Source organism: Strix uralensis, chromosome 29, assembly GCF_047716275.1.
Source record: "Strix uralensis isolate ZFMK-TIS-50842 chromosome 29, bStrUra1, whole genome shotgun sequence".
In the NCBI taxonomy this organism is placed as follows: Eukaryota; Metazoa; Chordata; class Aves; order Strigiformes; family Strigidae; genus Strix; species Strix uralensis.
Genome location: NC_134000.1, coordinates 1894001 through 1921379, shown reverse-complemented (window position 1 = coordinate 1921379; position 27379 = coordinate 1894001). Strand labels below are relative to the sequence as shown.

The 27379-nt window shown below is 49.9% G+C and overlaps 1 protein-coding gene and 1 long non-coding RNA gene across 2 annotated transcripts in view; one reads left to right on the top strand and one right to left on the bottom strand.

Moving 5' to 3' along the window:
- The window catches only part of LOC141935861 (hydrocephalus-inducing protein homolog), a 90243-nt gene extending 73963 nt beyond the window's left edge, over positions 1–16280 (bottom strand). The window contains exons 1-5 of the mRNA XM_074852507.1: positions 16169–16280; positions 14883–15008; positions 13109–13228; positions 10722–10856; positions 3666–3865 (exon numbers count right to left, since the gene is read on the bottom strand). Of these exons, the coding sequence (XP_074708608.1) occupies positions 3666–3865; positions 10722–10856; positions 13109–13228; positions 14883–15008; positions 16169–16261 (674 nt within the window). The 5' untranslated portion in view covers positions 16262–16280. The remainder of the gene's footprint in view (positions 1–3665; positions 3866–10721; positions 10857–13108; positions 13229–14882; positions 15009–16168) is intronic.
- LOC141935867 (uncharacterized) overlaps positions 1–27379 on the top strand; it is a 432617-nt gene that overhangs the window by 78113 nt on the left and 327125 nt on the right. The window lies entirely within an intron of this gene.

Sequence of the window (27379 nt, the reverse complement as noted above, 5' to 3'; positions counted from 1 at the left end):
GATTTCTTCTGACATGCTTTTTAACTATGTCCATTTGTAGGTTTGCTTTGTTGTACGACATCTAAACTTTCACAAGTCCAGATCTCCCAATGGCACCTTGCAGTCCCCAGCTTGTATAAACTTATCTAGCCACACCAATTTAGGAGAGACCTGCCCATCAGTACTTGCCGAGATCTTGCCTGTTATTGCCCTTCAGAAAGAAAGCAACGCTAGATTTGTAAGCAATTTCATAATGATATATTTTGGCATTTACATCTTGCTTCCTTTCACCATCTTGACAGTTGGGCATCCCATGATGATACCAAAGGCCAAATACTCCTGACAGAATTGAGAAACATGACTGACAAGTGAACAAAGCTGGCAGTTCTGTGGCCCAGGCTCTCAAACCACCATGCCACCTGTTCTCCTGCAACCACACCTTTGGCACATGCAGTGTGCAAGGAGGCTGCAATACACTTCAAGTGCCGTGGCGTGTTTATCTTCTGCAGCCAACCTTTCTTTGGTCTACTGGTGCATTATAAAATCATTTGAGTTTGGGAGAATTGATTTCATTACAAGCTACCTCCAAACCCAAGGAAGACAGTAAAATTACTGGTGATTGAATTGCCTCTTCTGTCCACTAAGATCTATTGCAGGAAAAAAAAACAAAGGTCGTTTAATCTTCGCATATATTATTTTTTAGTAATGGTATAACAGCCAAAGTCAAGCAGTATAACTATTCCAGTAAACCCAGTCTGCTACAGTCAAAGCATCCAAGACTCCATCTCTGTGCTGAGAAATCCTGTGTGGAGTCAGCATCTCGCAAGCTCTGTATTTCCCTCTTTCACTGCACCTAGGCTCTATTTTCACGTCCTTGGATGGTCTTTGCACGTCCTATAGTAACTGGCCAATCTCACGCCTCCAGGTAGCGTATGGGTACTACAGGGAGGGATGCAAGGGGGCTCGAGGCACTGTGCCTCGCAGGATCATTTCCTGAGCTTTCAGAGCTTGGTGGGGACATTCCTAAATGGATCTTATCTCGGACTGATCCCCTCTAGCCCCATAGCATGGCACAGCACAACGTCAGCGATGTCAGGAAAAGGCAGTGCTGCACTGAGATCTGCTTCCAGACACCATTTTCAACTGGAATGCACTGGAATGACACTTATCTCTGTGAATGTCATGGAGCAGAAACTCATTATCCTGCCTTAACAATGCGACAACAGGAAGAGACTTTCTCTATTTATACTATCGTTATTTTTTATTACCATGCTATGCAGTTAAGAGCTGGGTATGGACATGCAGAGGGAGGAGAGGCACAAAGCCAGACTGCATAACAGGGAGGGCTTTGGTGGTTTTCTCCCTTCATGAAAAAGTGGTCAAAATGCAGCCATGCTTCTGGTAGAAACCACAGCAAGGGAGAGCTCCGAACGGGGAACAGCAGAAGGATGCTGAATTGGCCCCACGGCTTCACTTAAGAGCTCTTCCCTGGAGGGAAATGCACAACAGAAAACATCAAAGCCTTTAGATAAATGAGTAACAGGCAGGGAAAGTCATCATGAAGTGACCAGATGCAAGAGCTGAGCTCTCAGTACCGAGGGGAAAGGTTAGGATTGGAGATGGGCTGAAAAATGCACTGAAGGTGAAGGCAAACAGGTTATGCTTGGTGCCACAGAGAAGGAAATCCAGAGAAAAGCTGCAAAGAAACACGATATGAACAGCACGATGGACTAGGAAATGGTGGCATCTGCAGCTGACTTGTGAATGGGCAAGAGCCTGAATATGCTCAGGCCAGAAAGCACAAGTTTAAATTGTTTAGATAGAGAATAAAGGATACAGAGGTCACCTGATGGATCTAAGCTTAGACAGATCTCTCACTCTCTTCTACGCCACTAATCCTCCTCTTCCTCCTCCTCTCACATGCAAGCATGTGTTTTTAAATACTCTTTTAAGAGTATTTAAAAAGAAATCTGAACAAAAGTCAGGGCAACTTAATTAGAATAAAATGCTACTTATATTCAAAGATTTAAATCATCTGTTTGAAATTTCAAAGTGGCTTTCAAAAGTTCATAATGAAATGGAAGAGATGGCAGATGCCCTCAGCTGACAAAGGAAATCATACCAGCTTTCCATCCCTGTACACATGCAATCCAGTTGTTCAGAATATTTTTTGGTGTAGTTTGAAATAAAATGTTTGCAATGCTTCCCATTTCTTTATTGCAAATCAGGACCGAAATATTTAATTGCTGAAGTTCAGAAACTCTTAAAATCCATATCAAGCAGGATTCGACATGTGCTGTATCGCTCAATAGAAGAGTTGGAGAGTACATTGCAAAAAGATGCTAGACTTCACTGAGCATTTATTTTGGTGGCAACAACTAGATCTGGAGATCCCAGAGGAAAACTGTGCAGTGATTTACAAGTTCCTGTCTACGTGTTTCCACAGGGAAAAGAAGCAGCCTCCTTAAATAGCATCCTAGAAGCCTGCTTAAACACCTTGCCAGGCTTTGGGGGAAGCTCCTCTTGAACCCTCACATTTCACAAGAGAAAAGTAAAGAGCAGCCTTTTGAGCCCTGTTTTCCTGGAGAAGAAGTTGAAGCAACTCAGGTGCACCAAGTCAGACCGCTGGTCTTTGCTGCATTCTTGACCTCAGCTCCTACACCAAGACCTCCGGGACCCAGCAACTCACCACGAATTATCAGCCAATTGAACCAATCTCCCTGCAGCTGCACCACCCTCTCCCATTCAGCAAACCAGGAAACCGGTGACTGTCTTCTGAGACCAAAAGGAGCAGGACAGGCTGTCCACAACACAACTCATGTCAGGCATTTGATTCGGGACCACCGGAACACCACGTGCTTGCAGCCTCCCAGAGCATGGGTGTCTTTGGCCGACACTGGTGTGTAACCGTTTCAGAAGGTACTCAGGATCAGGAGGTTGCAAGCTGGATCCTTACAGATTCGAGCACTCTCCAGGAAATCTGGGAGAGATAAAGCTCTAGAAGAAAAGGCCCCCAACCCATGCACCAGACACTTGCTGCATCTTTTGCCTGTGCCCTCATTAGCATGCTGCTTTGGGGCTGTGGTGCAGTTTTGAAGCCAGTGTCTGCTCAGCTCCACCTAAAAGCTCATTCTACTTAATATTTGGTCCCAGGGACCAGACCAAACCTACTGGAAAACAAAGTTCCTGGACCACACAGTGTTCTTGTCAGGGCCTCAATACCAATTGCTTTGATCTACGATCTCTAAAGGCACTTGCAAATAAAGACACAGCTGCTGGTAAATTCTTAAATGTCTCTCTCACCAGCTCACAGCTTGCCCATTTCTTCACACCACGTTTGGTCTACAGGAACCGAGCTCCTAGAGCTGTCGCCTGCCACGCAGCATCTTACACAGCCCACGGCCAGCCAGGTTGCCTTCCTTCGTTTGCTCTTTCAATCTAACAGAATCACTCTTGCGAGATGTTGTGTTGGAGACACCACTGCAGTACAAAACCTCGCTGCAGCACGCAGAGTTTTATCAAAGGTTGCGTCACGCTTAAACACTATAAGCAACAGCAAACCCCACGTGTCCTGCCCGTTTCCAGCTACGGCTGCAATACAGCAGCTCAGATGCTCTGGTTCCGTGTTGTTACCAACCATGTTATCATGCAACAGTGTTTTGCACAAAGAAGACGAGCTCCTTTACCTCTCAGTGCTGATGCGGTAGCGAGCCTCCCGGTTACCGACGTTGCGAACCAGCAGAGTTTTCTGGGAGCTGTACTTGACTGGACAGACGGAGAAGTTCAGCTGGTCAGGGAAGTCCAGGATAGCTCGGGCACCAATAGCTCGGATCGGCACAATAAACTTTTCCCTTTCTGTGATGCAGGTGAGCTGGTAGAAATAATCCTGCAGGGAAAGAAACAATCTCAGCACAGTGCATTCAGTACCATCCCATGGCAGAAGGAAAACTGCTGTTTTCTATGACTCTAACAGTAGCATCCAGCAATGTCAAAGGACTTTTTACCTTAGTGACCTTTCATTCCTGCAGCGTGACTTCAACAGGGCTGTTAACTTGCAAAGAAGAAACAATCCCATTGATTCACCTGCTTTCACAGCAAGCTGGCAGAACCAGACAAAATTATCTGATACTTTGATTCGGAGGCACCAAAATAGAGCAATTTCATGGAAGGGATGACAGCAGTAACAAGAACCCGCTTTGATCACCACCGCAGATGATCAAAGGCTCCACTAAGCACCCAGTTGTGCCACAGCACTAACTCCAATCCCAGCAACGCGGCGACCTCACTGACGCTGGCCAGGGGACGCTCAGGTGCATTTTCAAAAGGACTTTGCCACGTGCACGACCAACACTCAGTCTTCGGTGAAATATTTAACAAGCTGGACACAGGAATTGTTTTAATGTCAGGTGAGTGCAGGGTAAGTGTGTATTTCCCACCCCTTCCCAGAGCATTATAGGGACAAGGCTGGGGACACACACCCTTAAAAAGCTATCTGATCTATCTCCCCACCCCAGAACTGGCTCAGCTCTACACCCAAACTATTCTTGCAAGATGTCTGACGAGTACTTAAAAGCACTAACAATTCCACCCCTGCCCTCAGCAGCCTATTCCAGCTCTACCCTAGATTTAAGAGTTCTTCCTGTGTCTAATCTCAGTTTCCCTTTCCAGCTCACCTAGCCTCAGGGGACGTGGGAAATAGCTTTGCTTCCTCTCTGCTGCAGGGCTGATGCCTTGTTAGCATGCCTGTCTGAGGCAGGTGGTAGCAGGAGCTGCAGATGGGAGACACTGGGACAGCCCTGCCAGAGCAAACTCAGCTGTGCTACTCCCTGGCATTGGCTTGTTCACAAAAGAGACAGACAGTCCCCCCAGCTGTCTGGCCTTTAGCAGTAGGAAGGCAAATCAAATCACCAAAATCATTTTACTGTAGGGAGGAGCAGATCCATCTCCAGATGGACGGTGTGGCATTGCAGTGCTGCAAGTATCCCCTTGCCCCCGCTGAAATCACCGGTTAAACTGTTGCAGTGGGGCCAGGAGCCATTACCTCCAGCAGCTCTCTTAGCCATGAGTTGACGGAAGCGCTGCATCTTATCACTCACTTGCTGTCCTGATCTTTTTCCCTCGGTGCTTTGAAGCCATCTTTTATCATTGATATCATTCCCTCGGTGCTTTGAAGCCATCATTATCATTACCATTTTTATCATTGTTGAAACAGCAAGCAGATAATTTGATTTAGGAATTGCACACAACAAACTCTCTTAACCAGAACAGATTCAGATTCCTCTGCGCTTGGGATTTCTTGCTCTCCCACACCCGCCCCCCTCCAAGCCTGGAAGGGCCCTAAGGCAGCCAGAGGAGGCACAGACACAGAGCTACTGCTTGAACACAACAACTAACACCCAGCGCTACCCACCAGCTGGGGTTTAAGGTTGCTGTAACAGATGTTGTCACAGCCAAGATGTAGAAAGAATAAAGAAAGATCTTTCTCTCTAGACATATCAAATATTCACACTGGACCTTGCAGAAGGGCTTTTGCTTCTCGTATTTGGAAAGTAAAATACCAGGAAGGAAACTGCAGCAAACGACCTACAGAACTGAATATCACATTTCAGGAGAGCGTTTCATCTTCAGCAAGTCTTTCTGAATTAGCAATTTTGTACTCAATCCTGCAGCCTAAGCCATCTAAAATAAAAGGTACGGGCAGCCCATGTGAATTTAAAGCACCTACTATCTGGGTACTTCACATCCTGGACTGTTTAGGTCCTCAGATCATTGCATTAGCAAATGAAGAATCCTATTTACTTTGTTGTTGTTGTTGTTGTTACTGTGGCCACACTACTGTAACAAAGGCACTGTAAATCCACTTGAAAGCTGCCTGCCTTGTTACATCTTGGCATGCCATGTTTACTTCTCTCTCCCAGATGCCAGGTTGACAGAGGATGATGCAAGGAGTTCAGATCAGCAGGGAGATAAAGAAAAAAGAAACTTCAACAGTTGGAAGTATTTAAGGGAAATAATAGGAAACCATTTTCAAGTCACTGTCATTGCTAAGGAGCAAGTGGATCCACAGCAATGTACAGAAGAGCCCAAGGAATAAATGCCTCCCCCAGGTGTAACCCCCCCAGAAGCAAGCACATGCCACCTTCCCAGCTCTGGGGCCGGGGAGGGGCACTGGGACTGCCTGCCCCGGGAAAGGGACTTCTCCAGGTACACGAGGGCAAGGCTAAAGCAACGAGGATTTGGCCACAGAGACAACCATGACCTTGAGAGAGCAAGTTGCCTCTCGCCATTCATGCACACTCACGTTGCGTGCCGAGCCCCTTCTCCAGGGACGCCCTGGGACGCTGCATCCTGTACAAGGCTGGACTCAGCTCTTCAGAGTGCCCTGACCCTCCAGCCACACTCTGTGACCCACCAGAATGGGACCTTGCACCAAGCTGAACGCAGCCTCAGGCCAAAGCAGGGGAAAGCCAAGGGAAGAGGGGTGCCAGGCAGAAGCTGGCTGTTCAGGCTGCTGTGAACCCACAGTCCTGTGAGCTTTTGCAAGCTGAATCACCCTCCCTCGGGAGGAGATACAGGCTGCAGTTCTCCACTGCAGCACTGCCCTGCGTTACCAGCTCTGCTAGGCACTTGCTTAAAGTCTGCGGGTACAGCTGGAACCGGTTTACAGCCTTGTTTTACTTTGCAACTGCAAACCCTTAGACGGTTTCAAACCAGGTTTCTAAACCAGCATGCCTCGGTGAGAGAGGGGTTGCATCACTTCCATGCTTTAAAGACTGTTTTTAGACCCACCAGCTTCAGTCTACAGATTTTCATGAAAATACAACTTCATCCTTCCTACAACTCCTCTCCCAGTTTCAAGGAAAACACCTGTCACTGTACAATGGTTCCTCTTCTCTTATTCACCTTCCAGAAGCAGTAAGTTACAAGCTCTGGCCTGCAAAGTATCACCACTGGCATTTGAATTTGCACCCAATGAAATTAAAGAACTGCTTGTGTCTCAGAGGTGTCATTTCAGGCTCTTTGCAAACTCAGGCTAACATTAATTACTGTCACAGTGACAGCAACCCTAACTGCCCAGTACACCAGCAAACGAGGTGTCGGTTTTGCTGCGTAACCAATCCTAAACACTTCACTGAACTCCTTGCAGCAGACAACTGCAAAGAAGAGATCCTTGTAGCACGAGGCAACATAGCAAGTCAAGCAGGGAAAGCTCCCTGCTGAAACCAGGATATCATAAAGGCTGGAAAATAAGGGCCATGAGAAGAGAGGAGAGACTGGAGGGTGAAGACAGCTTCCCATGAGAAGGGGTGGCCCTTCTCCTGCCTTCCTCAGCCACCAATTCACAGGACGCTTTGAAATCAGTCACTTTGCTCCAGGTTCATTTTGCACAGGGCCATTTGCCTTGATTTTCTGCCCCTTTCCTCCCCGCAAAAGTCATCTTAAAAGTGTACTTGGAATAGCTTCTGTGTGCTACCAAACATCTAACAGCGCCCGACTGAATTTTAATTTCAGTAATGCAATAACTCATTGGCCTGCCATATTTCATATTAATGGGCATTAATTCAGTCTCCACTGAGCATCAGTAATGAATCTGGCAAACCTTACAGACTGAACTTGTATTGCTTGAATATATTGTATTGCTACAGCGAAAAGAGCGAGAGGACAAAACAGAACAAGCTGTGCTATGTATTTATATGCTTCTTGCTTCCTTCTTCCTTTAAGACAATCTATTAATAAGCCAAAGGACACCCACAAATGTATTCCTGTCTATTGCCAGTCAGTTCCACAATGGTTTCCAATTAGGCAGAGACTGTCAGACCATAATGCAAGGACACCCGAACACAGGGTGGCACGAGAACACCCACACCGTGCAGCTGAAGCCCTAACACAGAAATGTGTACATCAGAAGCACCAAGAGTAACTAACTGGAAATGTTGCCCAACAGAAAAATTAGCATTTCTTATTTCTAAGGCAAGTGCCAATAAACAGAGAGACATGACAGCTATTTATTTACTTTCTGACAGTCCAATCCTGTGGCACATTCCCAAATGACTGCAAGAAAACAGGAAACTGCTCATTTTTCCAGCAAGCACTACATGGCACATGGCATTTCAGCCACTAACAACTCACATGGTCCTTTTATTTAGGGCTTAGCTGCAATTTTACTCCCTTGAATCAGGGGTGACTTCGCTGAAGTCAGACTGACCCCAGGGAAGAACAGATTCAAACCAACTCCACAGCAGGAGGACTGCCCAGCCCTGGCAGAGGGGCTTGTACCTGCGTCCCAGCTCACTGGGTGATCCACCATCCCTGCAGATGATGGCGCAGCAGAGGGGCAGAGGCTGTTCAAAGGCAGCACTCGTAAGCCTTCCACAACTAACACACAGGTATTCTGCATGCAAGCCACTGCAAGCCCAACACAGGTGGCTCTACAGAACCATTTCCCAAAGCCTCTTTGCTAAGGGGTTTTCAAGGTGCCGTGCACCTCCTGACTGCGCTATTGACACATTTTTAGCTGAGCTACAGCACTCTGGTACTTCGCTGGCCCACACTCCATCAAGTACGAGACAAAATGTTCCATTCGTACAAAATTCTGACTCTGCTGTATAAATCCCCACGTGCTCCTCGCTGAGCAGCATGCATCCCTCTGCCCATGCCCTGCACAACCCCCAGTGCAGCAGAAACCACCGGAGTGTCACTGAAGCTGTGCAGAGGACCTCTCGCTGGCAGAGCTCCCTGCTCCATACACTCGCCAGTTCAAGGGCAAGACAAGGGACAAAGTATTGGACATTGGTGTTCTTGCGGGTTCTCTCACCCTACCTGTATTTGTGGTGATGTTCACATGTTGCTCTGCTGACTCTCTAAACTTGAGGAGCAGCACTTTGCCCTTCATGGGCACCAATTTACCTCTGCCACCCCCAAAAAGAACACTAATTAATATGAATAAATCACATTTTGAAGGCACCGGTGTACTTTGCAAAACCTGCTTCAATGAGATTAAGCTCTTGTGTCACTTGGGTAGTTTGGAGAACTGCCCTAGGACAACATAATTTTAACCCTAAATATTAATGTTGTTAAATAATTGCTCAGTCCCTCCAAAGGAACAGATTATTTCACAAGCACGGGGAGCTAGGGACCACAGGGCATTTCCTCTTTAGTTTTCTATATCCATGCTGTTTGAAGATAGGACAAAGTGTTAAAACTATATCTAAGCAGCAAGTGAAAGATGAAAAAGCAGGTATGCCCAAAGAGATCTTGTACCTCTGGCTGAGTGCAGAAACATCTGCTGGCTCAAAGCTATCCCCTAGCCTCACCTCTCCAACAAAGTCATGCGAAGAACAGTGCTAAGAGGTAGCAGGATGCTGGTGGAAGGACTCAGCCTGCCTTTCCTTGTTTCCCTGCAATGCTTCCCCCCTTCCATGCCAGGTATTGAATTCTTCTGTACTAACAAGCCTCCAGATAACAGTATTGACCCTTCACATCACAGCACTGAGAATCAGACCTGCCAGGGCCACAGCACTGATGTGCAAACCTCTAAGCAAAGGCACGGCGTGTTTGGCATGGAAGAGGTGCCAGCTGACAGAGCAACCACAACAACACGCATGACGACACAGCCACACCGCAGGCTCTGGGTAATGTGTCTGCCTGCAGCTTGTACCTGCCTGTTTATTCCCGTACGTGCTCGTTCAGGCAGATGTCTCAAAGCCACCTGCAGCCCAACAACCTCCTGCCGAGTTAGGGACATCTAGAGCTCAGTGTGCCTGTGCCAGGCTGGCTCCCTACCACCTGTACAGCATTCCCACTGCCTCAGCCTCGCAGCTCCATCGCAGACAGCACAGCTGCAAGGCTTGAAAACAGAGGGGATGGAAAAGCACCATCTTTGCTCCAGTCCAGGGTGAGGCAGGGAAGTGGCTGCCCGTTGGGAAACAGAAAATCTCTCTGGATCCATTTGTTCCTCTAGTATTTTCCATAATAATTAAACCCCTACCACTGGGTAGAGATGGCTAAACATCAACACCCCACCCTGCCATTTTCCTACTCTTCCACGTGCATCTTCCCTCGCGAACGCTCAAGGAAGCGCAGGGAGGGAAAGCACAGCCCGTCAGTCCCTGCTGCAGCAGCTAACAGCATCCTGCAGTTCCAAGAGGGGACCAGCTGCAGACTGCCCGACCACAGCCTGGAGCAGACCCCACAGCAGGCTGTGGGCTATAACCAGTGCGTAAAAACCGCGATGACTTCAGACATAATGTTCCGCTGTCTCGCTACCGTGTCCAACACGCTAGGCATTAAGGTGACTCCAGTTTTCAAAGGTGGCGGTCCCCACTCTGATCAGGCTCACTTTGGGTCTTCCAAATAACAGGTCACTTTTAAACAGACCTCTGTATCTACCGTGAGTGGAGCAAACCCATAATCACACAGCACTGGACAGGTACCAGAAACCAACACCTTGGGAGGCCGCCCCACCACAGGCGGCAGACTCTCTTATCTCTGAAACCAGCAGACATGACATTAAATGTTCCATCACTGAAGGATAAAAATGGTCTGAAACACGTAAGAGACTCCAGCCTATGAGAGCATAATCTTCACCATGGGGAAAGAGTTTCCCCCGGTTCTAGATCCAGGGCAACCCCACTGGAACCAGGACAGTCCTCAAAACCCACAGCAGATGCCCTGTTCTGAATCCAGCCCTGCAGGTTCAGCTTCCACTGAAGGCACCAACCTCTCTGGACCTCCAGTCTCACCTTGTTCTCCTCAGGGGTGAACTGGATGCGGAAAGTTGAACACATGCCAGGTGCTACCTTACAGCACACACCACCGGGGCTGGTCAACTTGAAGTAAGGCGACGTCTCCAAGACAACCTTCACCAGCCGAGGAACCTGCAGGAAAGACAGGAAACTATGATTTTGCCACTCATATGGAAACATGAGGAGAAAATACCTGGCCATGCCCTGGGGACATCTCACGTTAACCACCTTTCCAAAGCACTTTTAACTCTTGAGGTTGTCACAACCCGGGGCAGGAAGCCCAGGAAGTCGCAACAGTTCCGTGATCCCCTTGGGTTAAATTAAGGTGAAATGACAGCAAGCGAACGGTTAAAATGTTTTACTTGCGGTAGAAAACAATTTAAACTTGGAAAAGGATAATAAGCAATGTGATCTCTTATAAATCTGTAAGAAATAAAAGCAAGGAAAGAAATAGAAAGGTGAGAAAGAGAGTCAAAGAAATCTGGATCAGCACCCCTGGATCCAGAGTTGTCTCGGGTCCGACCATCTTGGGTGGTGGGTGCACACACAGCAAAGTTTCAGTTCATCTTATCGGCTGATTAACATACTTCTGCTTCTGGGGCAGAAATGCTCACCTCTTGTCAGGCCTTGTCGCCTCTTCAACGGTGAAGGCACGAAGTCGTTAGCAAGGCAAGCATGGTGTCTGGCTTACACAACAGAGCCACATAGTACCGGGCTTACACAGTGCAGCCAGGGATTAGCGGTCTTTGTGCTTGAGGGGAAACTTTCGGTTCCACTCAGTTTCCCCCCCCCCGTTGAGGCCCACATAAGGAGTTTGTCAATACAACTGCAAGGGAGTGGGGGGTGCAGCCTTCCATACACTCCCGCTCCCTTGGGTGACATTCCTTAGACTAATCACAAAGGCCACAGCTTGTCCTGCAGGTTTTCTCTGTCGATGAATGTTTGAGGCATCAATTCCTTCAGTTCCTTACAGAGGTACATGCACCTAATACACCAGGATGGAATCCATCCTGCCAGGGCCCAGAATCAGCGTGGACCCCATGAATGGTCTCCCTTGGACAGGGGCACCCACGCTGCTCTTTCCAGTATTCCCAAGCTAAACGCCAGGCCAGGAATGGCGCAGGACTCTCCAGGAATAACTGAGGGACCACCCTGCAACTGTCTTTGCCAAAGGGTCTTCCATTTCCAACCATGTCCCTGTCAAAACCTGTTCCCTCAGAATATACTCTGACTTCTCTTGCTGTTCCCCCACCCGCAACATGCCCTGACAGCTTTTTTTGTCCACTTGTTTGTTTTCCAACAAGACTGGTAGATTTGGAGGGGGGGTTAATTCACGTGCTCTCACGGACACTTCCCTCTGCCCGTCCTGCCCTCCTCTCACGTACACATCTTACTCTTCATTACAGAACAGTATCTTTAATTACACCTTTCTTTTTCTGAACATTCTCTGCCTCCAGCATACTTACTGTTACGTGTCAAGAGAAACCCTTGCGTGTACAATGTTCTCTCCCAGAGCACTTTCCCACTCAGCTCCTTTCCTCCCTCCTGTCTTTTCCCACCAGCTGCTCTTGGCACATGCCTCATTCAAGCAAAAGTTTCCCCTGCCAAAATTCAAAAGGTCTCTCTTTACAGTGCAACAACATTGCTGGCATTTTTAAGCTTCTCCCTTCTCAGCTCTCCTGGGAAATCTCAAAACGATCACAATTTTTTCAAGTAAAGCTGGAGACCTTCAAGAGAACATTACTCTGGATGTGCTGTGGTTCTCCAAAGGGAAAGCAGAGAGCCACGTTGCTTAGAAAAACCTGACAGAACTGCATTAAGCTTAGCACGAGCCTAAAGTGGCACCTAAAGGCCTCCCACTGCTTCTGCTAAATCAGTCTGTTTCCCCTGCGGCTTCAAAACACCCTTCCTGGAGTGATAATGCCACTAACCATAACTTCCTCCAGCATGGAGAAGGCTCAAGCCCTGGGCCTTGACAGTGAGCCGCACAGAGGCAGCTAAACAGGCTGTGAGAGGCAGGGGTGCCCTGCCAGAAACTGAGATTAACCAGGGAGCCACCAGCACATGGTGCACACTCGAGGTAAAGCAGGAGAGCAGGTAAGAACTGTACAACCCTCAACGTTCCCATCAATCCAGGGCTTTCAAGGGGAAGGACGCCGACTAGAAAAGCTCCTTTGTGTTAGATACCACCAATGTGTGGCCAAAATCAGGGGGAGAATCCCCAGCATGGGAAGATTTCCACCATCTTGCAGAATAAAGGTGGTGAGACATTTTATTCTGGGTGTGCTGTGCTGCAGCAGATAACTTGTTATGCTGTAAACCACAGGAATTACACTGCTCTCCTCTTCCAGCACAGTGTTAAACCTCCGCATCCCAGCACTTACCTTGTCAGTGTTCCTCAGAATCAGCGGCACTTCGTAGACCTCGAAGGGGACGTAGTTCTGAAATACCACCTCTGAAGGAAAAGGCTGAAACAAGCTCTGTTCCAGGTCAACTGCTGAGAACTGGAGAGGCAAGACAGAGCGGTGAGAGGAGGGTCAGCTGCTGGGAGAAACATTCATGAAAGAATCCTACACCGATCTCCAGTGGAGTACAGTCTCTTGGTGAGTATGTCCACGCAGCTCACGCTAGGGAAACAACCCCCCACCTGTGTTCTGAGCTGATCAAAAGTTTCTGGACCACACTGAGCAGGCTCAAGCTAAGAAGCTCTTTTGGCGGGTGTTCCTCCAGGTTTCCTTCTCCAGAATGCAAGGCAGCGCTTACTGCCAGCAGAGCCCTGTGCTGACGTGGTCACACAGCTCCAGAGCACTTCCTGGAAGAGCCACGAGCACTCATGGAGCAAGCGAAACCCAAGAATTTACACGAGACTCCATGGGAAACAATTTTGGGATGATCTTTACTCTGAGACAGAGAGACCGAGTCCCACACATCCCTAAATATCTTTTTTGACAGAGAGCCTAGAAACCAGTTAGAAGACAACACTACCAGAGGAGGTAAGGCTAAAAAGAAAGTAACACAGTAGTTGGGAAAAAGACAAAGGAGGTGAATGCTGGATAGTGGTAAGGTTTAGCTCTTTTCTCAGCATTACTGGGCAACTTCAGTAAGACTGGACTTGGTATCTCCGTTTTCCACAGGCTTTAAATAGATGCTTTATTGTATTCCATTATTGCCATTTCATTTAATACCACTGCAGAAGCATGTCTGAAACTATACACAAACAGCAAATGTTCACAGAGCAGAGGCAATACTTGAGAAAATTCCTCCCTGCTTTGTCTCCCCTCTCCCAGCTGCACTGTTCCCACTCAAAAGACCCAGGCAGGCCTCCTGCTGCTCCACAGGAGCCACGCTCACAGGGCAGCTCGTGCCTGCAGCACGCTGCCAGTTATGTGTGCGCTCATCTGATGCGTTCCCAGCCTCCTGTGCTGCCTAGGGCAATCCTTAACCAATTGGTTACAGGTCTCTTGCTGGCAATTTTCCACTCAACAGCCTACCTCAGCGATCCACCTGTTTGGACTGTGTGCTATAGTGAGCAGTCCTGTGAGAAAAGCAGCTTAAACATACATCTAAGTAACCACTGATCCAGAGAACGCACTTCCCAGGGCCCTCTGCCCAGGGCCATTCCCCCGTCTATCTGGCAGCCTGCAAAATCTAACACCCTGTAAAGGTCCCACACATTGTTCCAACCCAAAGCATTTATGCACTTGGTTTTGTTAAATCTTGAGTAATTTCTATAGGCCCTCAGCCTTCAAAGGCCAATGCTGCCACCGTTGAGGGAGTCCCATGACCCCAAGCATTTGACAGTGACTACACCAAAGCACGAGGTGGCTATTTCACCAGGAGGATGGAAAATGGCAAGCTCAAGCCCTTGTGGCCTGCCCCAGCCTTCCCCCAGTATCAGCTAAACTCCAGCAAAACCCACCAACTTCAGCAGAGGTTATTTATATTGACTTAGTGCAAATCAGGACTTCCAACCTCTCACCAGGGAAAAACGTTCTACCTTTCCCCAGCAGAAGGAACTCCACCACCACCAGCAGTTTGAAAAGACAACAGGCCCTAGCCACTGAGGTATTCAGATGAGCCGGAGGCACGCCTGTCACAAACACACACCCTCTTCAAATGTCACATCAAGCAGCAAGGAAAAGGGCAGGAAAAGGCTACCTTGTGATGGGAGGTTTCACCCATGTCTAGAAGCTGGGTAATCCGGGGCCGCCTCATCTCCCGGGTGCTGGCCAGCCTCTGCTTGGTGGTAAGAGACACCTCCTTCAGGAAGGCAGAGGGAGTCAGCTGAAATGCAAAACACCAGCAAGAGCTACAGAAATGCCTTTCTGCAGAAAGACTTTTCTCATTCAAGTGCCACTGATGAGTAATTTGTGATCACAGCCACTAGGATAGTCCTGGAAGTCCCGTAAATTACCTGCTGAAATATTTAACATCAGTAAATTAATGATATAGAGCGGAATACACACGCTCTAAGCAAGTGGCTCTGTCCCATTAGCTTCTCCTTCATGAGGTGATGCGACATGTTGGGGGATTTCTGCTCTTCGGGTATTTGTTCCCTCTTGAGTTTTGCTGGATTGAGCCAGAGACCTTTGGAGAGAGCGGGGAGGAGTTATCAGAAATCCCCTAACTCCACCCTTGCACAGTGCTCACAACCAACACGCAGGTGGAGATGGCACTGCTGGGTGAGTCAGAGGAAACCAGAAAAGCAGTGTTGTGCCAAGGCTGAGGTGGAGAGGAATGGGCCCAAGTTTTCATTATTTCTTTTCCGTTAGCACTTGTTTTCTCTCTGTTCTGGCCTCACAGACCCCTCCACAGAAGGATACAGAGATGTCTCCTTGACAGAGCCTCAGCACTGGGTCACCTCCAGTGAAGGGAGCTCCAGCCAGCAAAGGGGACAGTTGTGGGTGGGAAGGAGGAATCGCCCTGAATCCACTGCTGTTTGCAGGGCTGCATCTGTGCTCCACACAGGACACGAGATGCCATGAAACAACTCTTTTGGAAGCTATTCTATCTGGGACAGCCGTGTCCTGTCAAGACTCCAGGCGGTTTGAGCAGCCCACCACATGCCCAGCTGCCCAGCGGTGTGGCCAGAGCAGCACTGGCAGGTATGCCCACGTGACAGAAGATGTTACTGCCCACACAGCAAAGAGGACGGAAGGAAGCACATGTTTGTGCTTCAGCTGTTCCCGTGCAATGCCCAGTACATTCCTTTATCTCGGCTCCACTGGCACGTTCAGGCAAGACCCTGGACTTTCCCTGAAGCAACACAGTCCACCCCCCACTGCACCATGACAGCCCCCTCCAACAGAAGCACGGCAGCAAAGAGGTGGGGAGGTGGTGCCTGGCTCCACAGCACCCTGACAACAGGAGGGGAAGGCAGAGGAGGGACAGGGGCAGCTTCCAGCCTTAACCCAGCTCCTACCCGGCCCCCAGCAGGTACTTACAGGCACACGCTGCTCTGCCTCTCTGACCAGCTTCGGATAACGACGTACTGCCACCTTACTCTGGAGTCCATCAGCCATTTTGGAGGACCCCATGGACCGATGAATCTTGCCAGTGGCCATGACTAGGCAAACCTGGAAGGTGTAACAATGAGACTTTGAAAATCTAGAATCCCATTCACAGCAGACCCAAAGGATACACCTGTGTCTCCAGGCTGTGGCATCCTTCCTAAGTGGAGAACATAAGGCTGCCCCACACTGTTTCGTCATTAGACCATATTTAAGTGGCAGAGTTAAGATTCATAGAAGTAAAACTCCATAAAAATATTCCCTGAGCCAAAAAAGCCTTTTGCTGTGGGTGCAGTCCCACGAGCCACAACTATTTCTTTTCATGAACTTCATCTGTCAGCTGACAGTGAGATGCACCAAGGGTCCCTTCCAAGGGTCTGCTGGAGAGTCCCCAGCTCCACATATTCTCATTTACTGCTGTGGCTCCTGCCGTAAGTATTTACAGCACCATTTTCCCCTTCCCAGCATCCGATCTCTGCTATCCTGGATTGGCAACTTTGCATCTCCTTTTTTATTTACTCTTTTTCTGGCATCTGGACCACATTTCATGGCATCGTGTAGGCTGGAAAAGACCTTTAAGATCATCAAGTGAAACTGTAGACCTAGCACTGCCAAGCCCACCACTCCTTTCCCTGGATGTACGCAGGAACTGCTGCTCAGAAAATCCCTACGGATTTCAAATGCAGGATGAAGGCCCCCTGCCCCAGGCACCCTCCTGCCCCAGGCACCCCCCTCTCGCACAAGGGATCCCCCCAGCCCTGCGGCGTGGGGCAGGGGGTGTCACCCTCCTTCGAGCTCCTCCGCAGCCCGGGTCCCTGCTCCACCACGCTCCCAAGCCCCCCCCCGCCCACCCGTGGCTGAGCCGCCCAGCAGCACCAGCACCCAGAGCTGCCCTCCGGCTTTCGGCTGGGGAGGGGACGCAGACACCACTCCCCCAGCATCCCCCACCTCTCCCTCTCTGCAGGGGCCGTGGGGACACACTCACGGGAGGATCCCCGATGCCAGACAGGCTGTTGTCCCCGTTGCCAGGACAACTGGGCATCCAGGCACTGGGCAGCCCCAACACTGCCATGGCAACGGCGGGGACACAATGGGGGGCGGGGGGGACAGCTCTGTGACACGGGGGCAGAGGGGACAGAGCTCCTCTCACAGAGCTCCCTGCCCAGGTACACGGGTGCAGCTGAGACAGGGAAGTCGAGGGAGGACCAAGTCTCTTCCAGGTTTCTTCCAAATGACCGGGCTTATCGGTTCCAAGAAGGCTTGCAAGCCAGCCACAAAAGGAAGCATCAGCCATCTGTCCCCAGAGGAGATCCATGCTTTCAAAAAGAGAGCCCAGAAGCTGAAATTTCACCACCGAGGATGCTCAGGACCATGGAGTCAGAGGACGTATCGCTGCCCCCTCTCCACTCCTGAGGTTGGACATACCCATCTCTGCTCCCTCAGGGACCAACAAGCCCCTCTTCCCTTGCCAACACTCTCTCTGCCCCATGAGCTCCCCTCTGCTTTCCTGCACAATATCCAACTGTCACCAGTAAGTTCAGCTTGGAGCCACCATTCCCAACTCACACTTGGCTCTCAGCTGGCTGCCTGCATTTCTGACTCCAAGAGGACACATGTGGAGCAGCCCAGGGCGTGGAGAGGGGATCACACTGGCACACAGCCCAGCACAGAAGCAAGCCAGCCACCTCAGCACTTCAGACAAGCCACCCTCCTCCATCCTAGCAGGGTCTGACCGAAGCAGGCTGCTGGCCCTGCTCTCTTCAGAGGCACAGGGAACTGTTGGTTCATACAGGGAGCCGCTCTACAGGGCTGAAAGTCCTTCCCCCATCCCCTGGGAAATGCTGCTGACAGCTCTCATCCTCCTGCAGAAACACACGAGCGTACAGCCAAGGGCAGCAGCAGGCGTGTGGCATTATTAACCTCTCTCTTGCTGCAGTGCCAGAAGGACACAGGGCACCATCAGCCTGCATCCCCCCGCAGCCCTGCTGCAGGCTCCGAGACAAAGCCCCAGCACAGGCACTGCCCAGCTTCTGCACACCAGGACCAGAGCCCCTGGCGGGTGACACAGGCACATCAGAAACATCTTTCCTGGCATCAGTGCTGCACTCACCAGATCGAACCCACAGAGTAACTGGGCACAGCTGGTGTCTTGCAGAGGACACGGAGCTGCAGCAAAGGCAAAGACAAGGGCTGCAGTGAGGACCCAGGGAGAGGAGGGCACTGCTGGCACAGACAGCTTACACCATCCGTGGGAGCATTCCCTTCCCCCGTTTTAACCCATGAAGGAAGAACTCCAGCGCTCAACGAGGGACTGACTGCGACATTCAGACCGTTTTAGATGCTATCAAAAGGTCTCCTACCAAATAACTGCAGTGAGATCACTTACCCAGCTGCATCATCATGAAGTCCCAATCATGAATTCCCAAATGGGCAGCCCATAATCCTCTCTAATCCAAGCCGGGTTTGTACTTGTTTTCTTCTGAGAAAGAAGGGAAATAAAGTTGACTCCTTTTAGCCATGTTTCTCCTGCCTTCCCCTGAGCAATGCAATCCCACATTGCAGGGGAGAACATTGATTTTTTTGGTAGCACACACCTCAACACACAGCCCTGGGTTTGCTTTCTCCCTTTTTATTCCCATGTTTGGAATCAATTTTTTTCCTCACTTTCTGTTTATTTTACATCCCACTTCCAAACCCGGAGCTGGTTCTCTACTCCTTTTCTAAATCAAGACAGTATCTCAAATGCCTACATTTTGCACACCCTGACATTAGCGGTGCAACCACGAAATCCAAAAAGAGTTAACTCGTTTTTCCCCACTGCTTTTTGAAACAAATCAAAGTCCTTGGCCCCAACAAATGTAATGCCTCCTAGGTTTTCTTTTTCTGTAATACTATGAAACCATTAAATCCAGCCAGCTGTCTTTGCATAAATGCAGAAGAAAATTTACAAGCCTCAAGGAGTTAATCACAGCTCAAGGGGAATCTCTGACATGGAGGTTAGCAAGGCAGTAACTGTGAGGCTGTGACTGCCGGGAGACAATGCCACAGGAAGATGGGTCCATTCTGGATGGAGGTTCAGGCCTGACTCAGCAGGGTACTGCCCTTAGGCATCTCAGCCTAAACAAGAAAGTGGACAGTTGTCAAGGGCACTGATCACCTACACAGTTACAGGATGCTTCGATAGTTGTTCTGGGGCTCACTCTACCTTAATCCCAACTCTCCCGGCCTTGTGTTTCCTCCGGCAGCTAAAAACCACCTAAGTCCCCACCATATTGAGGGCAGAAACATGCTGCAGTACCAGCGCACTGTAGGAGCAGGGCTTAGTGGCCTTTCACAGTCACAGAGGCAGAGCAGGGGTCAGTCTCTCCTCCTCCACACCCAGCTCTTCTCCTCAGCTGGCAGGGTCCTGCCAGGGCACTCTCCATCCCACCCAGTGCCATGGAGCACCACAGGCTGGGGAGCACCAGGCCCTCCTCTCCTCCACCCAAGGAGGGCACAGAGCCTCCTTCAGAGCCCAAGCACATGGCAGCTCTCTACCACTGGACATCTCATGCATTTAAAACCATGGCAATACCTGAGCACCCACAGCCCAGCAAGATCCTCCCACGGTCAGCTCCAAGGACCACGCTAAATGCCACAAGTGGTCCTTCCCTCCAACGTCTCCAGGACAAGAAAAAAAACCAATGTGCCTTACCTGGTCCACCACAGCTTGGTTGGCATTTGCAGCTTCTGGCTTCACTTGGCAGCTCCATTTGCTGTGGGACGGGTCTCCTTGGCTCCTGGTTTCACAGCAAATCGGTCATCCAAAGCCCCAGCAGGTCCAGTACCTCTCCTGCAGGGCACTTTCAAACACCAACATCTGGTTCTGTGATTTGAAGCAAAGGAGAGGAAGATTAGAAAAAACAAGAGCTGTAAGTGGGACACAGGGAAGGGACAAACCCAGCCTGTGACATGCATTTCAGCCTCAGCCCACAGGAGCCCCAGGCACAGTCACGGCAGCTACAAAGCACCACAGCGTGTTCAGAAGCAGTGCTGGGAAAGAAGCAGCTTGCTTTCTTTATGCCTTGTGAAGCACTGAAGGGACAAGCTGGTCTCCTTGCCACTGCCAGGCCAGCGGGTGCAGCTCCCTGCAGCACACGGGCTGTGCCAAGAGGTGCTGGGGCAGCCTGAAGGCACCAGCTCTGCTGGGCGAGGAAGTTACAATGTGAGCAGGCATCAAGAAAAAAGGCAAAGTGGAATGTGGCTTTACCTGCTCTGGGCAGTTGCCTTCATAGGCTTAATACAACCACGCAACAGCCACAACTGCTGAGTTTGAACTCAAGCAAAATCCCAAAGCAATTGCTGGATTAGTCAAATATTTGACTGCATTTGTATCCAAAAGTCTTTTGCCAAAAAAACTGGGCGTTTTGTTAAAGAACAGTCACACAGAGGCAGTCCTGGGCTGGAACCTGAGCCAGGGCTTTATGATTTTTAAACAGGGCACCTAGTGCATCCCTTCAAAGAGCCTCTGCTCTCTGCTGTGGAAGTACTGTCAGACTCCACAGCTTTGACGTGATCGAGGTCTCCACGCTGACTCCCCGCACATCACATTTTGGCAGTGGGAGCAGAGGGGCAGGTTTTAATTTTCAACATAGAGATCGTCCAAGCTGAACTGTTAAACCAGCTCCTTGGGTTCTTCCTTTGAACCTCTTCCCATCCTTCACACATCCCAAGAACTACCATGAATCAAAGAGCCAGCAACAAAACCAGCCCCAAACATCTGCAGATTCTCCTTGAGAGAAACCTTCCCACTCATGAAAAAACAGCTCTGTAATAAGCATATGGCCTCGAAAGCAGAGGGGAAACCCCTTCAAAACACAAATCAGGAGTGGAGCCACTCGTGAAATCAGACCGGTTGATCAGAAATGCTGATCGGTCTGTGCAGGGAGCACCAAAGGCCTGAAAGAATGAATCTGCCAAGCCACTGATAGCATTTAAAACAGCTGGGATTTTAGAAGACAAGACAGTAGCCACATTAAAAAAAAAAAAAAACAAAAATGAGGATAAAAAATTAAAAGATAGGCACCCCAGTGGGTCCAGAAACAGCTAGGTTTCCATCTCAGTGACCACCAGCACAAGCATCTCTGAGTTTCAAGGCTCAGCGTTGCAGGACAGACCCACCCAACCCGGAGCTGTCAGCCTCACGGCAGAGCTTTTGCTTCCCATTACCAGGTCTGTTATAGGAGCAGCTCAAGAGGGTGCAGGTTTGATTTGAGCAGCCTCTCTCTGTCAAGGATGAAAACGGGGTCCTGAGTACCCCACTTGTGACTTCCTCTCACACTGCAAAGTCCTCCTAGTGCACCCTGGCACCTGATCTCATTAAAAGGGAAGAGGGGAGCAGATGGAAACCAAAAGCAGCTGTCAGCTGCCAACCACTGACCCCGTCCGACTCCATCCCTCGACCCACTGTGGCAGAGGCACAACTGGCTGCTCCCGGAAGGACAACAACAAGGCCAGCAGGAGGCAAGGAGGATTTCAGGTGGGCAATAAACAGCAGGAGCAGATGAAATCTTGGTAAATAAGAGATCCTTTGTCAGGAAGAAATTCATCTGCAATCAGGAAAGACAACACGTGAGGACTGTGCCACGTCCGGGACCATCCTGTCCCTGCAAACAGGGAGGAGCGGTGTGCTGGCTGGAGCAGCCACCATGTCTCAAGCCTCTCCAGCACGTCTCTGTCTCCAGGCACCAGCAAACCCAGCAGCAAAGTCCCGGTACCTGAGCTGGGATCCCCGGCAGGGCCTGCAGGAATCACACTCCTATCGCACAGCCTCTAGTTCAGGTATTCAAGCATTCTAGGAAGCCTCAGCAGACCCAGGTGATGTCCTGTAAGCAAGAGCATAAGCTATCAAGATTAAAGAACGGTCATCGTGGATACATCACACTCAAGTTAAAGGAGCCCTGAAACAGCAACGCAGATCAAAATCAACCGGACCCCTGAGGCTCCGAATCCAACCAAAGGATGGACATTAATTATCAACATGATCGAACTATGGGGAGGGATCGTAAGTACATGGGACTATACATTAACACAGAATAGCTCCCTAATTCTAGGTAAGATCAATTGTTAGATATGTACTCAAATACCTGCTTTGATACAGCAAAGGAATTTGCTTAGGAAAAAAGAAAATGGGGGAATTAATACAAGGAAATGATCACCTGCTTTGCAACTTATTTACTTATAGCCACTTATAGCAACTTATAATGATTTCTGAATATTGCTTAATAATCGTGCTTGCCCTGACTGTTCTGTGAAAGCTTACCAAGGGCTACTGCTACTGTGTTCATCAAAACAAAGCAGTTTTCTGTGGAAACTTACCAAGAATTACTATGTTTGGCAAAATTAAGAGACATGTCCTTGGAAAGCAGATGGGTTCTAGCAAGTTTAGTCTTTGTAATGGATAGATAGCCATATATGGGCAGTAGAAATTAATAGACTGGTGCTTTTAGATAAGGTAGAGGTGGTAAACCAGTGGGAACCACTCTTGTTGTTCAAGAAATTGGCTAAGAGAACCTGCACATGCTCCGAGGAAAAGTACAAGGTGAGGAGGACTGTGAGCCTTCCTCCAACAGACCCCCAGAGACGCCCACCAGGAGGCAATGCGCAGGTGCAAAGAGAACATAAACTGCTGACACCAGCCTCTAGAGCTAACCCAGCCTCACTTATGCATATGGATATCTGTGTTATGTAATCCAATGAATATGTATATCCACACTCTAGAAGTTTCTGGTAAAATGTGCTGTTGGGGTGAAAGCTTTGTGGAGAAATCCCCTTGCACCCTGGCGCCAGACTGGTGCTTTATAAATCTCTCTGAGTTGTAGAGTCTGTTTCTGCGAATAAGGTCAAACAGAAATTCTGGGGTAAAACTGAGGGATTTGGTGGTCAAACATCGATCTGGGGACCAAGGGCCATTCTGGGGTGAAAAGGGGGGGTTTGGGATCAGGGGGAGTCACCCCGCAGCACCCAGCTGAGAGTGGCCCTGGTGATGGTGGAGGTGCTGTCCCCCACCCCCACAGCGTCCCAGCACTGGTACTGGAGGCAGTCGGAACTGACGCTCTTGGGGTACCCCTTGAGCAGCAGCACCCGCGGAAGGGGGGGACACAGGTACCCCTGGGACCCCAAGGAATACCAAATCCCCCCTGCAACCCACCCAAACTGCATTTGCCACCCCAGGTCCCTCCAAAACACCCTCAGCCCCCCCAACCCTCCCCAACCTCATTAGTGCCCCCCCAGATCCTATTGGCTCCCCCGTTCTCCATTTTACCCCCCAAAACCCCAAATATCTCCCCGGGACCCTACCAGCCCACCCCCAGGGCTCCCTGAAGCCCCATTAGCCCCCCCCAGGAGACCCCCAGTACCCCAATAACACCCCCCAAGCACCAAGACCCTCCCACAGACCCAAATACCTCCCTCAAGACACCCCCAGAACCCCAATATCTGCCCCAGAACCCCCTCCAGGATGTCCCCATTCCCCCCCCCTCGGACACCAATATCTCCCTCAAGACCCCCCCCCGAGGACCCCAATAACCCTCCCAAACCCCTCCAGGAACCCCCCCTCCCCCCAACTCCATTACACTCCCTCTAGGACCCAAATAACCCCCCCAGGGCCCCAATAACCCCCACAACTCCCACAGAACCCCAATAACACCCCCCCAATAATCCCCCCAGGTCCCCAATCCCCCCTCACGGCACAGGCTGGAGTGTGGGCAGGTGCTGGGGGGGGACAACATGCTGGAGCCCCCCCGGGGGTCCCCCTGGCCCCCACAGGGCCTACTTCCTGCCGACAGTCTCCCAGGGCTCTGTGGTCTGCAGTGGGGCGGCCTAGGCAGGAGGTCCTCCAGCTCTCTGGGGTCTGCACTGAGGGATGTTCCAGGCAGAGATTTGGTTCACCCAGCAAGTGGGAATTCCTCCTTTTAAAACACTCGCTTTGTTCTGGATGGCTGAATGAATTTTTCTCCTGCAAAGGTGGCACCAGCACCAGCCCCAGAACCATCACTAGAGGTGGTGGCCTCGGCCTAGCAGTGGGTGAGTGCAGGGCCTGGGGCCGATTTCCCTGGAGGGGGTGGTGGGATTGCCAGGGAAGGGGAAAGCTTTGGTCTAAAACCCCAAACTTTTCCATGGTTCTGAATTTTTTCTCAAGTAAAAGGGTTGTTGTCACAGTTCAGGCTGTTCAGACGTTCTGATGTGTGACTGTGCTTGTCCTTTTACCTTGAACTTGGTGGGGTTTTGCTGTCTGTAAGGGCCTGTTGTGTCTGCGGGGTTTATCTGTCAGGTTACCCCAGGAAAAGTGAATTTTAGCCCTTTATTTTTACTTCAAGTGTGAAAGAAGTGACACATTTAATATTTTCTGCTCTCTGTGGTGATTTGGGTTGGGTGGGTTCAGTCTGATGAAACCCCTCAGAGTGGTGCTTCAGAGGGTGCCAGTCACCAGAGCCAAGAGGTGCTGATCAGAAACCGGCATTAAGCCTGAGGGCGAGAGCTGGCCCAGGCGGGCTCTTGCCTTCTGGCTGTGGGACAGATTTTCCCAGCTCGGAGGTGCTGGGAGAGATGTGGGGGGGTGAGCAGGGGGGTGTGCTGGAGCCCAGCCCCTTTGCAGAGCCCTGCTGCTCCTCTGGCTTTCTGGACAAAGTTCAGTTTCTGAGCTGAGCTTCTAATTTGCACCTTTCCCAAAAGACAAATCCTGTTTGTTTCAAGTTGGAACGACCTGCTCCGCTTTCAGAAAAGTATCTCTTGACATCTGCGGGCAGAGCAGAAGTCTCACACAATGAAGGTACAAGAAGTAATTGAAAAGTAATTAAAGGACAAGTTTCTGTGTGCTGGGATCCTGGGAGTGCTTCTGGTTGGGAAATCCGGCAGCACCACTTGCTCTGAGACTGCAAACAGCCGGCAGAGCTCCTGCCGTGGGTGGCACTGCTTCAGCCTCCCCCGTCAGCTGCTGCTTCACCTCTCTGCTCTGCACCAGCTCTGCATAAAATAGTCGCTTTTCACTGCCTGTGGCTGTGGATTGCTGTAAACATGATGTAACCAGTTGCCACTGTGTTTCTTTGCAAGCTTGTCCCGCCCGATGTGCTGTCAGTCTGCAGATCGTCACCTCGTTCCTAGGTGAGTGTTGGGGCTTCTCCTGGGGTCTCCTGTGCTTCTTCTTAAATGTTGACAAAATGCCTGTGTGGAAATAGAATTAATCATCAGAATAATTGATAAGGAAGAATTAATCAAGATTTAAACAAAATAAGTCTCCTGTCCAGAACACTTGTGTAGTTCATCTTGCCTGTTTTTCCTTCCTGTCACCTTCAAGCTCCTGTTCAGTTCTGCTGTGCCCTGCATCTCTGCTTGTTCTCATCCCGATTTCATGTAGCCAGGCAGACCGACTTCCTCCTCCTCCTTTTCCCTGATTTTGTCCCTGTGAAATCTGTTTTCTGTAACTGCCTGGTCTTCATGGAAACACATTTTAAAACTGCTCTTGCAGGTTCCCCCCTTTCAGGAGGTGCCTGTGGCTGCAGGGATGCCGTGTGAAGCAGGTGGGACAGGGCTGGTGTCTGCTCCGGGTCGGGGTTTGCACCCCTCGGGTGCTGCGGAGAGGCAGGGTGCTGCGGGCTCGCAGCGGTCGCTCGGGTTCGGAGCAGAACCTGGTCTTTGGGGAAAACGTGAGTTTTCCTGGAGTGACTCCCTGTCCCTAAGGCTGGCTGGCAGCCTGCAGCCGGCGTGTGCCCTGTGCCGGGGAGCTGGCCAGGGGGCTGTCAGGGGAGCAAAGAGGTCTGACAGCACCTTCCTGGGGCGCTGGCTGGGACAGGCTGGGGAGGTCTTGAGCTTTGTGTGTGGTGGTCAAGGGAGGCCATGAAGCAGGTGGAGCTGGCTCGTCTCTGATCGACCTTTTGAGGCAATTCCTGTTGGGGATTTAGGTTTTGGGACAGTTAACTGAAATCTTGTTGTATAAGTTATTGCTGATCGATATGAAAAATGCAACACCTCAGAATGGCAGTACTCAGAGGGGGGCTGCATCTGGATCCAGGTGATGCTCCTCTGTCCTTAGAACTTAAGGAAGGAAGCTTGCAGGTGTCAGTAGTGCTGCTGCTGAGGGGATTGGGTTTTCCAGAGCTGGGGAGCAGATTCTTACCCTGTCTATACTGCATCTGCACTGTGAAAGCTTGTGCACAGTAATGCCTTGCTGTCTGTCCCTTCTGTTTCAGAGCTCTGCTGTCAGTTCTTTAATACCCTGCTCTGGTTACTGTTGTCATGGTCCTGTTTTCCTTCATCCTTCACTGACCTTGCTGAGTAGCAGGCATCTGAAGGTGGTGATGAAAATGTGATGGATCAGGAGAGGCAGCAGGACCACTGGCAGTGAAAGAGTTGTCAGGTGTTCAGTGTCACAGGAGAAGCAGCTGAGAGGTTTCAGAATGGTGATCTGTTTGAAGATGGGTCACACGGGGTCACCAGGACATCATGAAGTTTAATTTTGTGTTATAAAGGGATTTTCCACTCTAAACCTCAGGCAAGTAGCAGTTATTTCTTGGTATATTAAAAGCAGTTAGAATTTCCTCTACTACTTCTGTCATTCCCAGGTGTTGAATTGGCAGCTGACAACCCCAGAGGTCTCGCTTCTGTCTCACCATCTTCCACATCACACCAGCTGTTCCTGTGTGGTTCGGCTGTGTGCATTGCTGAAGTGCCTGCACACATTCCTCTCTATCCCATTGTTTCCTGTGGGAAAAATGGAATTGGGAACAGTCGCACTTGGGGGATTCCATCCTGGGCAGGCAATGGGATGTGCCTGAAACTGTAGTTTGACTGTGTGGGGAATTATTGTGTAGAAAAGCCCTTGGTTAGTGGAATAATTCTCTGTTGGAATAAATCTGCATCTGGGCAGCGGAATGGGATATTTACCTTGTGACACAGGTACCTCTAGGGCAAAGCCAAATACTAAGAGATTTTTTTTATGAATGTTCATTTTCATTCTGATTTCATGCTGTCTGAACTGTTTTGTCGAATCCTGACTGTTCTCCCCAGCTGTCCATCACCCACTCTCATGTTTTGATGGCTCGTGTCACAGACAGCCTGGTAAAAATATCTTGGTTATTTTCTCTTTCCTTTTTTTCCCCTTTGAGAAGT